Below are 12,474 nucleotides of genomic sequence, written 5' to 3' on the forward strand. Positions count from 1 at the left end.
AAAATTACAGGAAGATAGAAGAAATTTAAGAATTGCTAAGTATATAACTTTGGAACAACATCTACTAACCGTTTTGAGGCAGGTAATTACTTTAACCTCCAACGGCGAAAGCAAATCTGCAAAAAAAGAAAAACCCTAATTTCAGATCTGGAAAATGGGGGTTTAGAAAACGGAACGGTGATGAATACAGAGGAGTAGGGAAGCATGGGGGTGTGGTTGGAGAAAGAAAACTTGCCTGAACGAGTTTATCGGCGGCAGTTCTGAATGTCGACGGCGCCGGAGCAGAGAAACGGAAATCGCCTTCGAGTTTTTTTTTTTTACACGAACTTTTCGACGGTTTTTTTTTAACGGGATCTGTAATTCGTATATATAGTCTGGTAATTCCGTACGGTTCGGGTAAGTTTTTTCCGGTTAAAGTTGCTAATTTTCCGGGGTCTAGGTTAATTTACCCGGTTAAGGGCAGTTTCTCTTGGTTAAAGGAAGTTATTCCCGGTTTAATCTCGGTTAAATGTCCGTTAGGTTAATTTTTACGATTTAGTAGACTTCAATATCGAAGTCTACAACTTTTAAAACCTAAATAATAAATTTACTTCTACTTAATTTAAAAACATACATTTCCATTTACCAATGTGAAAAAATAATTTTTTTGCATTTGGGTTACGATTACGGAATTTATGATGGTAAATTTCATACCAAAATAATTTTTTATAAATTTTTAAATTAAATTTACAGATTTAATTACTTAGTAGACTTCATTTTATCAAATGAAGTGTACTAGTAGACTTCAGTTTTACTTTAGTAGACTTCGTCAAGGAGAAAACGGTAATTAGGACATCCGTTTTTTGCTTACTCATACAGGATTAAATGGTCTTTTCACTACCCCTGTAGGTTATATCTGCTAAATGTTTTTTCAGGGGTATACTTTTGTATTCAAAATCAAGTTTTGGGTTATTTTTAGCAAAAACCCCATCAATATAAGCCAATTTTCACTACTTCTCTCACAACTTTCACAATTGTTAAACTTCTTCCTTCTTTTTCATTCAAACCGTTTTTAAATTTATATTAAACCAATTTTTTTAAAAAAAATAGACAAAAACGTTCTTTTTAAAACAAAAAAAACTAGAAATTTACCATTTCTTATGTTTTCGAAATTTAGAAAAAATCTAACTAAAATGTTTAAAGAAACAAAAATTGGAATAAAATTTAGAATGTCGTTTCAAAAAAAAAAAATTATGCTAAAATCTTGCTAATTATAGTGTTTACGATTTCTTAGGTTTATAGGGTTTTTGATTTTTATAATTTTTATAAAACTAAAATTTCGTAAAAATCTAAGAAAAAAGTAAAAAATAAAGAAAGCAATAAATAAAATCTGTATGTCTAATGAAATGTCTTTAATTATGATTTCTAGAGTAGAATTTTTGATTTCTTGTCTATATATTTCAGAAAGATTTTTTAACCCCTTTTTAAAATCAAAAGCTTATTTGTAAATTTCGGATTCGCCTAACATAGAACAGAGATAAAAAAGAATTATTGTTACTAAAATCATTTATTTATAAAATTACACTTGATAGACATATATAGGTGGTAGACATATATAATCCACGCGAGGCGTGGACGAATTAACTAGTATAATCTTTACATTTTACCAAATAGTCTATTTTTTCTATATTGTGTTAGATATATATATATGGACTCATACTATATAGAATACGATTCTATTTTAGATATTGCTATTGTAAATAGAATCAAACACACTTACTTTGATTCACTTATCCAATTTTCATGAAACTTGTTTTTGTTTGAACTTTGAACTATAAAGTTCGACATATGGTAAACATCACATACGTCATGGTTTATACTTAAAAACGTATACAACGGACATAAATATCTAAAATTTTGTATATGTGATGGTTTATGGTTATATAAGAAACTGCATTAACAATTTTTTCATTTTTTACAATGCTAAGCGCCATTTTTTTCTTTTTGTACAGTGCTAAGTGCCCAAAAAAACAAACAAAAAATTGATGGAAAGAATAAGAAAAGTAAACTTAATACAAGAGCAAGCGTGTGGCTCGCATCCGGGAAGGATCAGCGAACCGAGAAGAAAAAGACCTAGCAAGATTCTCGGGCTCATCGTGATCGTGCCATCCTGGCCCTTGATCGAAATTCAAAGAGTAATCGTAAAGTTCATAAGCCACGACCTTTATGGCAGAAGAAGAAGAAGGAGAAGGCAACAACTTGAGTTTCCTCAACAGAACTTTCCACTTTGGCAAGAGTCTCTCCCCCATAGATGTTCGTCTTCTTCGTTGTTGCTTCTGCTCTCTGCAACTCTTGCTGTATCTTCCAAGTACTATTGTCTCTCTATAAGATGAAGCTGATGATGAAACGTTCCATCTCTTCTTGCTTGGAGATTGAAACATAATTTCTCTCTCTATCCTTCTTTTTCTCGTTGGTCGAATATTTGTCTTTATGGATTTGTGAATCTCTTAGCTGTGTTTTATATTGTAGTAGATGGTTGGATATGAACACGTAAAATTGAGAAAAATTCAAAGTCAGCTTTGAAAGCCTGAATAAACTGCGTGAGCCAACTGTATGAATAATTAATGTGTAAAATGACGCATTTTAAATGCAACGGTATTTGACTAAACTACAATATAATAGTCAAAGTAGGCCTTTTGTTTTTCCTTGTTGACATAACATGTATACATGAAGAAAAGAAGCAAGTGGTTTATTTAGGGAGGCTTTGATTTCTAATTTAGAACAAAAGAACTTGAGTTTTAATTAGGATTATTAGATGATATTATTTTATATCTTAGAGCCTTATCTATATACTTATTAATGTAGTGATTTGCTTAGGTGTCGCGTTAAGAGCAAGTTTTAGAATCTTTCGCTTACGTGTCAGCTCTATAAAATGAGTTTCGGCTGGAAAAAGACCGTTTAGCCATATTTTCTAATTACATGTCATTTTTTGATTCATTCTTATCTGATGACGTGTAAAAAAAAAACTTAAAACAAACCGGTCTAAATTATTGTGGTTAAATGTTAATTTTGCTGTCAAATCAAACCGTTTTAAAAGTTATATTAAACCAAATATATAAAAAATTAGACAAAAATGTTTTTTTTTAAAACAAAAAATTAACCGGTCTAAATTATTATGGTTTAATGCTTAATTCCGAAGTCAATCAAACCATTTTTAAATTTATATTAAACCAAAATTTAGAAAAAATTAGACAAAAATGTTTTTTTTTAAAACACAAAAAATATACTTATTAATGTAATGATTTGCTTAAGTGTCGCGTTAAGAGCGAGTTTTAGAATCTTTCGCTTACATGTCAGCTTTATAATGAGTTTTGGCTGGAAAAAGACCGTTTAACCCTATTTTCTAATTACGTGTCATTTTTTGATTTGTTCTTATCTGATGACGTGTAAAAAAAAAACTTAAAACAAACCGGTCTAAATTATTGTGGTTAAATGTTAATTTTGATGTCAAATCAAATCGTTTTAAAAATTATATTAAACCAAAATTTATAAAAAATTAAACAAAAACGTTTTTTTTAAAACAAACAAATTAACCGGTCTAAATTATTATGGTTTAATGTTTAATTTCGTAGTCAATCAAACCGTTTTTAAATTTATATTAAACCAAAATTTAGAAAAAATTAGACAAAAACGTTTTTTTTTAAACACAAAAAACTAGAAGTTTACCATTTCTTATGTTTCTGAAATTTAGAAAAAATCTAACTATAATGTTGAAATATAAAAAAAATTGGAACAAAATTTAGAATGTTGTTTCAAAAAAAAAATTGTTTTTCTAGAATATTGCTAATTATTATAGTGTTTATGATTTCTTATGTTTATAGGATTATTGATTTTTATAATTTTATAAAACCAAAATTTAGTAAAAATTTAAGAAAAAGTAAAAAAAAAATAAATGAAATATATATCTCTAATGAAATGTCGGTTTTTTTCAACAATTATGATATCTAGATATGATTAGGATTTTCGATTTCTTATTTACATACTTCAGAAAGATTTTTTTAACGCTTTTGTTAAAATCAAAAGCTTAATTGTAAATTTCAAATTCGTTTAACTTAGAACAGAGATAAAAAATTTTTTAATGTTCTTAAAATCATTTATTTATAAAATTACACTTGATAAAAATTACATGTGATACAATAAAATGTTGGTCTCAAATAAATAATATGAGTATTGAAGATCTTGCTAGTGGTGGGCAAAATTACCTTGTAATTTAAGGATACCTTGATCCGGATTCTTCATATCCAAAAATTTATTATTTGGTACCGGATCCATCAATACTTTAAGAACTAATTTTGTTGTCTCAAATATATGATATGAGTAGACCAAATATGAAGTTTAAGATCTATTTTAGTCTCATTATGTATTAATTATGTACTATAGCCATTATTTTAATTAGTCAAATTTTAAATGGTCACTTCAGAATAAAGTTAATGATTAAAATCATGAGAAAATTAAGTGTAGATACATTCAATAATTTCTAATTTGATGAAGAGCCAAATTAGAAAATGTTTTCTATAAATAAAGAAGGTTATGATCCCTAAAGCAACTCGAACACAGAAATTCTATGCATCCCCATCACCTAACATAATTTGCTTTGGGAGATCTAATAGATCTAACACATATTTATCAGGTACGCTTCCGCTTCCGCATACGTTCTTATTAATCAGAGACTGATGTGTTTTGTGGTTTGTATAAAAACAAAACCAACCGTTGGTATCAAAGCATTATGTTCAATTTCTGTTTGATAATTAAAGTATATTTGTTAATTAATTCTAAATTAATTTGGTAAAAAAAATAGATTGTCCAATAAGGTTTATGTCTAGATAAGTATTCTGGAACCTGTAGTTTAAATTTTGATGTTAGATCTGATGATATGCATGTTAAAATCTAGTATTAAGTAATTATTCTAGAGAAAACATGTTTAAGAGATACTCATTCTAAAGGAGTAATTAATAAAAGACACAAAAAGAAAATTAAGTGCTCTGCTGACGTGGCGTGGCGACTTGAAAAGCGACTAGGTTTTCTGTGTTTTCAACTTTACTTCGGCCGCAAGGATGGCGGCTCCGGCGGAATCAACGGCTCCTCCACATCCCCTTTAAGCTTCCGAAGCTTCTGCTTCCAGCGATGATGTGATGGCGGCGGAAGTGGTCTCTCAGTAACCATCAAAACCTCTTTTTTCAGCTATTGTTCAGAAGAAATCGGATCTCTTGAAACATGATCTAACGATCTCGATGGTCGAGGGATCTCCTACAGTGGGTATTCCGGACGATATCATTGAAGGATCTGCTCCTCTTTGGGAGAAAATTCTTATCCGTAAACTCCTCTCAACCGCTCCTCATGTCGCGAAAGTTCACGTAATCGTGAACAAAATCTGGCCGCTTGGATCCAACTCATCTAAAGTAGATGTTTTCGTTGTCGACCAGACAACAATAAAGTTTAAAATCCGTGACCCTTCTACTCACAACTGGATTCTAAGAAGGGGAATGTGGAATATGGCAAATGTTCCAATGATAGTTTCTAAATGGTCTCCGGTGGAGGAGGAAGCTCAACCAGAGATCAAGTCCATGCCGTTGTGCGTCTGCCTGAAAAAACGTACCACATAAGCTGTTCCATGAAAAAGGTTTGGGGTTTCTTGCAAGTGCTGTAGGGGTCCCGAAACGTCTTCACCCAGACACTGAAATCTGTAACAGTTTCGATGAGGCAAAAGTTTTTGTTGACATAGACTTATCAAAGGATCTCCCATTACAATTTCGGTTCACTTCGGAGAAGGGTATTGACTCGGTGGTGGAATTTGAGTACCCATGGCTTCCTCCACGGTGCTCTTTCTGTTCGAAATGGGGTCACTTACGGGATGCCTGTATGAAAAAAGAATGAACCGAAGACCATTCTCAAAAGGACAACAGATACTGCTAAATCTTTGTCGCCTGCAAATCAGGGAAACAAGGAAACAACTGCTGTATCTCCACCAGTGGAGAAGGAGACGAATGTTAGCACTAACATTGTTCCAGTTTTTCAAAATGTCTCAGAGAAAGTTTCAGACCGAGATATTCTAGTCGAGGAAAGCAATGAGAAAGAGGAAGGGGAATGGTGCTCTCCAAAAAAGACTAGCAGACAATCGGATCGACAGGGAGTAGAAGATGTATTTGTTTCTCCATCACGTTTTCTGGTCTTAGCGGGGACTAAGGACTAGGAAACTGATGCAGCCTCGTCAGATGAGTTGTAGACGAAGGATAAACCAGTCTCTTTTTCTCACTCTTTCGAGGAGTCTGGTGTCAGTCAGACTGAAAAGTTGAAGCAAAAGGATAAAGCGGACTTGGAACTCGTTCTCCTGTACCTCGTGCATCCAAAACAGCCAATAACCCTTTGGTAGACCAAGCTGCTACTAGTATTAGAGACTCACGATCTAACATTGCGGGCAAAAGGATCCCAAAGTCCAACAAACAATAAATGTCGGGTTTTGTGTGGAATGTTCGTGGCTTAAACAAATCTTCTAAGCATTCCATTCTTCGCAGGTGGATACAGAATCAGGATTTTCAGTTTGGTGCTTTGTTGGAAACTAAAGTATAAGAGGACAAGGCGTTGCATGTGGCTGCGTCAGTTTGTCGGGATCGGTCGATTATTACAAACTCCGAGTTTAGTAGTCTTGGCCGTATCTGAGTGATGTGGAGCTCCAAGATGCGGCTTGAGGATATAGATGAGGAGTTCTTCTGCTCATTTATCTATGCTTCAAATTTTGCGGATGAGCATCGTAAACTATGGAGTGATATTAGAGATCACCATAATTCACCAATCATTAATAACAAGCCGTGGGTCTGCTTGGGAGATTTTAATAAGGTTCTTGAGGCGGATGATTCTCACTACGAGTACTCTCCTATTATTCCCATGGGAATGAGAGATTTCCAGAGTCTAGTAAACGATTGCCAGTTGGAGGATATGGCTTATCACGGTCCACTTTTTACATGGTGTAACAGAAGAGATGTGGGTCTAACTTCGAAGAAACTTGATCGAGTTCTAAAGAACATCAGATGGGATCAAGCTTTTCCGCTTTCGTACAGTATTTTTGAGGCGGGTGGATGCTCAGACCACTTGCAGTGTCGGTTTCAGCTGGAGGCAGAACTGGAAAAAAGAAAAAAGCCGTTCAAGTTTGTGAATGCTGTTACTGAGTTAGCCGAGTTTCTACCAATGATGGAAACTTTCTGGGGTAATACTCAACCTATTTTTTCTTCTACCTCTTCCATGTTCCAGTTCGCAAAGAAACTTAAGGCTCTCAAACCTTGAATTCGTTCTTTGCCAAATAATAGATTGGGTAATCTTTCGAAGAAAGCTAAGGAGGCATATGAGATCTTATGCAAGAAGCAGTCAGTTAACGCTCTTAATCCCTCTTCGCAGAATGTGGAAGAGGAAAAAGCTGCTTACAAGTGGTGGGACTCTATTTCTAAGTTGGAGGAAAACTTTCTAAAGCAGAAAGCAAAGGTTCACTGGTTGCAAATTGGTGATGGGAACAATAGGACGTTTCATAAAGCTGTTGTTTCTAGGGAGGCCATAAAATCAATACGAGAAATTAAAAGAAGAGATGGAATGGTGGTGTCATTGGCTGATGAAATAAAAGCAGAGGCTGCGGGTTTTTTCTCTGAGTTTCTGCAACATATCCATGATGATTTCGAGGGCATTTCAACAGATGATCTCTGAGACCTGATCCAATTCAGATGTTCGGCTGAGGATGGAAACAACCTTATTAAGACTGTTTCGGATGAGGAAATCAAATCGGTGTTGTACTCCATGCCAAGTAACAAGTCACCGGTGCCTGATGGTTTTAATGCCGAGTTTTACAGAGCTGTGTGGTCTGTAGTGGGTACAGAGTTCATCATTGCGGTGAAATCTTTATTTGAAAATGGATTTTTACCGAAGGGTGTCAATTCAACTATCCTTGCTTTGATCCCAAAGAAAACGTCTGCTGTAGAAATGAAAGATTATCGGTCGATTTCCTGCTGCAATGTTCTCTATAAGGTTTTTCCAAAATTTATTGCCAACAGGCTCAAAATCATCCTACCCCAACTTATTGCAATGAACCAGTCAGCTTTTATTCAGGATCGCTTGCTCATTGAGAATCTTCTTTTAGCGACGGAACTGGTGAAGGACTATCACAAAGATGCTGCCCCTGCTCGCTGTGCAATCAAAATCGACATCTCAAAGGCATTTGACTCCGTTCAATGGTCCTTACTCCTTAATGCCCTTGGCTATGAACTTCCCTGATGTGTTCATACACTGGATATCTCTTTGCATTAATACAGCCTCTTTCTCGGTACAAGTTAATGGAGAACTCTCAGGTTTTTTTCGAAGCAGTCGAGGTTTGAGGCAGGGTTGTTCTTTATCCCCATACTTATTTGTTATAAGTATGAATGTGCTCTCTAAATTGCTGGACAAAGAAGTGAGTGCTCAGCGTATAGGCTATAATCCGAAATGTAAAAACCTTGGCCTTACCCATCTTAGTTTCGCTGACGACATCATGGTCCTCTCTGATGGAAAAGTGAGATCGGTTGAAGGAATTTTTATGGTTTTGGACAACTTTGCAAGGATCTCTGGTCTGAAGATAAGTATGGAGAAATCTACGATTTATCTCGCAGGGGTTACAGAAACGGTGAGAAACGAACTTGATGAGAGATTTCACTTTCAGACAGGACAACTACCTGTGCGATACCTGGGTTTGCCGCTGCTTTCAAAGCAAATTAGCAAGCAAGACTATCTGCCTTTACTTGAGCAATGCCGCAAACGAATCAGCTCATGGACTGTTCGATCATTGTCTATTGCAGGACGGTTGCAACTCATTCGCTCTGTCTTGCATAGTATCACGAATTTTTGGATGGCAGCCTTTCGACTCCCAGGTGAATGTCTTAAAGAAATTGATAAGCTTTGTTCTGCATTTCTTTGGTTAGCCCCAGATTTAAACCCTCGCAAAGCAAAGGTGGCATGAGAGGATGTCTGTAAGCCAAAATCAGAAGGAGAATTGGGTCTTCGACCTTTGAAAGAGGCAAACAATGTGTTGCTTAAAGTTAATATGGTGTATAGTTTCATCTCACCCATCTCTATGGATCAAATGGATTCAAACGTATCTTATTCGGAAAGAGACGTTCTGGTCGATTAGCAACAACACTAGTGCAGGATCATGGATATGGTGGAAAATTCTAAAATACAGATCTCTGGCTAACTCTTTCTGCAAGGTAGACATTGGAAACGGGGAAAGCACAAGCTTCTGGTTCGATATATGGTCGGGTATGGGACGTATTTTTGATCTGATAGGTACGAAAGGACCTATAGACCTCGGTATTCCTTTTAACGCTTCTATTGCGTCATTGTTACGGAGACGTCGTCGACGCCACCGAAATGATCTGCTCACAGAGATCGAAAATATGTTGGATGTTAAACTTGTGCAGCTTTGCTCAGGAACAGAGGATATTTTCTTATGGAAGCATAAAGAGGGGATCTTTAAACCCTCTTTAGCTCGAAGCAGACCTGGCTCCTCATTCGAACTGCTACAGCTACAGTTTCCATGGTACTCAGGCGTCTGGTTTACGCACTGTACTCCGAAGTTCTTGGTATTCACATGGTTAGCTATCCTAAATCGTTTGTCAACAGGTGACCGGATGCAAGGCTGGAATGTCAGGGCAAACACTTCGTGCGCTCTCTGTAACTCTGGCCTAGAATCTCGGGACCATCTGTTCTTCTTCTGCAGCTATTCGGGGGAAATAACCAAGCTTACCAAAAACCTGCTCCAGAGCAGGTTCACTACGAGCTGGAACGATGTGCTCAGCCTCCTTTCAGACTCGCGCCTCGACTGTACGACATCATTCCTGTTTCGTTACTCTCTCCAAGCTACCATTCATAGCATCTGGAGAGAACGAAACTCTCGCTAGCATGGAGACGACCCACTTCTGGCAAACAGGATTCTGCATCTCATCGACAAACTAGTCTGATGCCGAATTCAATCTATTCGCAATATGGGAGACAGAAGGTTCAAGGACGCGCTTCAAAAGTGGTTCAGTACTCGATCTTGATAAGTCTGTATTTGGGAAAGATGTAATTTTTTCTGCCATTTAGCTTTCTTCTTTAAACAAAAGTCGCACCTCAAGGGGTTGTAAGAAAGTCCTTTTTGATCTTGAATAAAATTTTACATTCATTTCAAAAAAAAAAAACATGTTCAAGTTTTTGGTAGTTTGGATCTAGATTTATTGTTCACAAGATTTTGTTTTTGACTTTTTTTGTATAATTTTCAGAATTTTTGGAGCAATTTTTTGGATCGATATTAAATCTTTGGAATTTAGTGATAATTTTCATGCTTATAAAGTTTTTTAGAAACTAACAACAAATTTTCAAAAAATTGGAGCAAAATTTGGGATCTGATTCGGCCATGGTGGCCTGTTTGTTTCCTGCTTTGGTTTCTAAGGTTTTTTTTTTGTTTGAAACTCACTCACATTGAAAAAAGGCTCGTGACTTCGTGTAATTGAAACGCTTTCAATAATGAGAGCTGAGATTTAGTCTTTTTTGAATGGCTCAAATAAGATTGGGTCTGTGGCCCATTTGAGAATCAGTAATATCCAGATTTGGGCTTCTGATTGGGGTTGAACCCTGTTTTTTTTTTTTCGATGAATCCTGTTTTTTATCATCTATCATTCTGCTATAAGTACATTTTTACATACAATATCCTCAGACTTCTAGATATATGTTTGAGCAAGAAAAAATTAGTTCTTAATCAGTAGATAAACTAGAGTATGCAAGTTTAATATTTGACTAGATTAATTGATGTACTAGTTTTTTATGAATGATATTAAATTTTGTGTGCATGTATATTCATGTGAATATTAAATCGATCTAAAAATAGGTTTATATTTGGCCAGATTACATTGATAGACATGTGATGATAGACATGTGATGATAGACATGTGACAATTAATAACCATGTGAATGATAAATCAATCCAAATATAAGTTTATTGTTTATCATGCATTACTATCAGTGTTTGATTATTACAACAAGAGTATTGCTAGCAGATAATACTGTCCAAAGACTCAATATTAATGTTTACTTGGTATATTGAGATGGATTATATAATCATTTATAGTTTATCTTTTATTTACTTCGGTTAAGTAGTAGTTACTAATAAAAGATTGTTCTCTCTTTTCAGAAGATTTTTTGTAATAGTATATGCAAAATTAGGTTCAGTTTCAACTCTTGCTCATTCTGGCTTAAAAATGGAAGATGGGTTTGCCTTCTGAAAGCGATCATATGGTTAATATCTCTAAGCTTCTGAACAAAAGAAGGAATACTAGGGTTGTTGAAAATGTTGTTGCGAAAGGTCTAATCTAAGAGGAACATACTAGGGTTGAAAACATCTGTTTCTTTTGTAAAGAAAATTGACTCATGAGGAAAGAATGCCAAAGGTGGCACATATCATGTGAAAATAAGAGCATGTCTTTTGCTATGGTTTGTTCTGAGGTGAACTTAGTTGAAGAACCCAGAAACACGTGGTGGTTAGATTCCGATGTAAGTGCTAATATCAGTGTTTTTGTACAGGTTGCCTAAGCTATTGAAATCCAACTAAAACTAAAAGATGCATTCATGTGGCTAATGGAATTTCAGTAGATGTGGAAGCAATTACACATTTAAGACTATTATTCAGTACTGGTCATTTTGCTGATTTTGAAAGACACATTTGTGGCATCTTTGTTCAGGGAAAATTTGGTTTTTGATCCTTATTTAGACAAGTCTGGATATTTTTATCTATCAGAAAATGGAAAAGTTGTTGTGCCTTTGGATTCAATTATGATTGGGACAGGTACTCTTCTGAAGAATCACAGTCTTTACATGCTGAACACTATAGCTTCCTGTGATGAAAGCATAAGTGTTGAATCAGGGGTACTAAACGTAAGTTGGAAAATACAAGTTTAGGTACTATATGGCACAAGCGCCTAGGTCACATCTCTACGAAAAGAGTTGAGAGACTTATGTCATATAGTGTTTTGTATTCTGTTGACTTCACAAATTGTAATGTTTGTGTGGATTACATTAAATTAAAACAGACGAAACTGAATGAATTAGGTGCCTACAAAACTACAAGGGTCCTTGAGTTGATACATACAAATATTTGTGGACCATTTCCTACATCATTTTGGTATGCATACTTATTTCTTGTTCCTGAAAAATCAGTCTATAGACATGTTTAAGAAGTGTAAGGCTGAAGATAAGAACCAACTTGAGCGAAAGATAAAATCTATCAAATAGTGGTGAATATTACACTCGGTATAATGGTTCAGGTGAACAGCATCCATGACCATTTACCAGATTCCTAAAGGAGTGGAGTTGTTCCCAAATACATTGTGCCTGGGTCTCCCAATATTAATGGTATATTTGGAAGACACAATCACACTCTTAAGGATATGG

The 12,474-nt window shown here is 35.2% G+C and overlaps 1 protein-coding gene and 1 pseudogene across 1 annotated transcript; one reads left to right on the forward strand and one right to left on the reverse strand.

Annotated features, from left to right (window-relative positions):
* Positions 1-1,913: 1,913 nt before the first annotated feature.
* LOC18022377 lies at positions 1,914-2,465 on the reverse strand. The gene has a single exon (XM_006405185.2). It carries the CDS (start codon positions 2,418-2,420, stop codon positions 2,049-2,051), a length of 372 nt encoding a protein of 123 aa, XP_006405248.1. The 5' UTR covers positions 2,421-2,465; the 3' UTR covers positions 1,914-2,048.
* A 4,249-nt stretch (positions 2,466-6,714) lies between these two features.
* Positions 6,715-9,922, forward strand: LOC112088128 (annotated as a pseudogene).
* The last annotated feature ends 2,552 nt before the right edge of the window (positions 9,923-12,474 follow it).

The sequence above is a fragment of the Eutrema salsugineum genome, unplaced genomic scaffold (assembly GCF_000478725.1).
Source record: "Eutrema salsugineum unplaced genomic scaffold, Eutsalg1_0 scaffold_15, whole genome shotgun sequence".
Classification (NCBI taxonomy): Eukaryota; Viridiplantae; Streptophyta; class Magnoliopsida; order Brassicales; family Brassicaceae; genus Eutrema; species Eutrema salsugineum.

What these genes read in the sequence shown, in the direction of transcription:
- LOC18022377 (XM_006405185.2), bottom strand. Translation starts at nt 2,420, where the DNA reads ATGTTTCAATCTCCAAGCAAGAAGAGATGGAACGTTTCATCATCAGCT.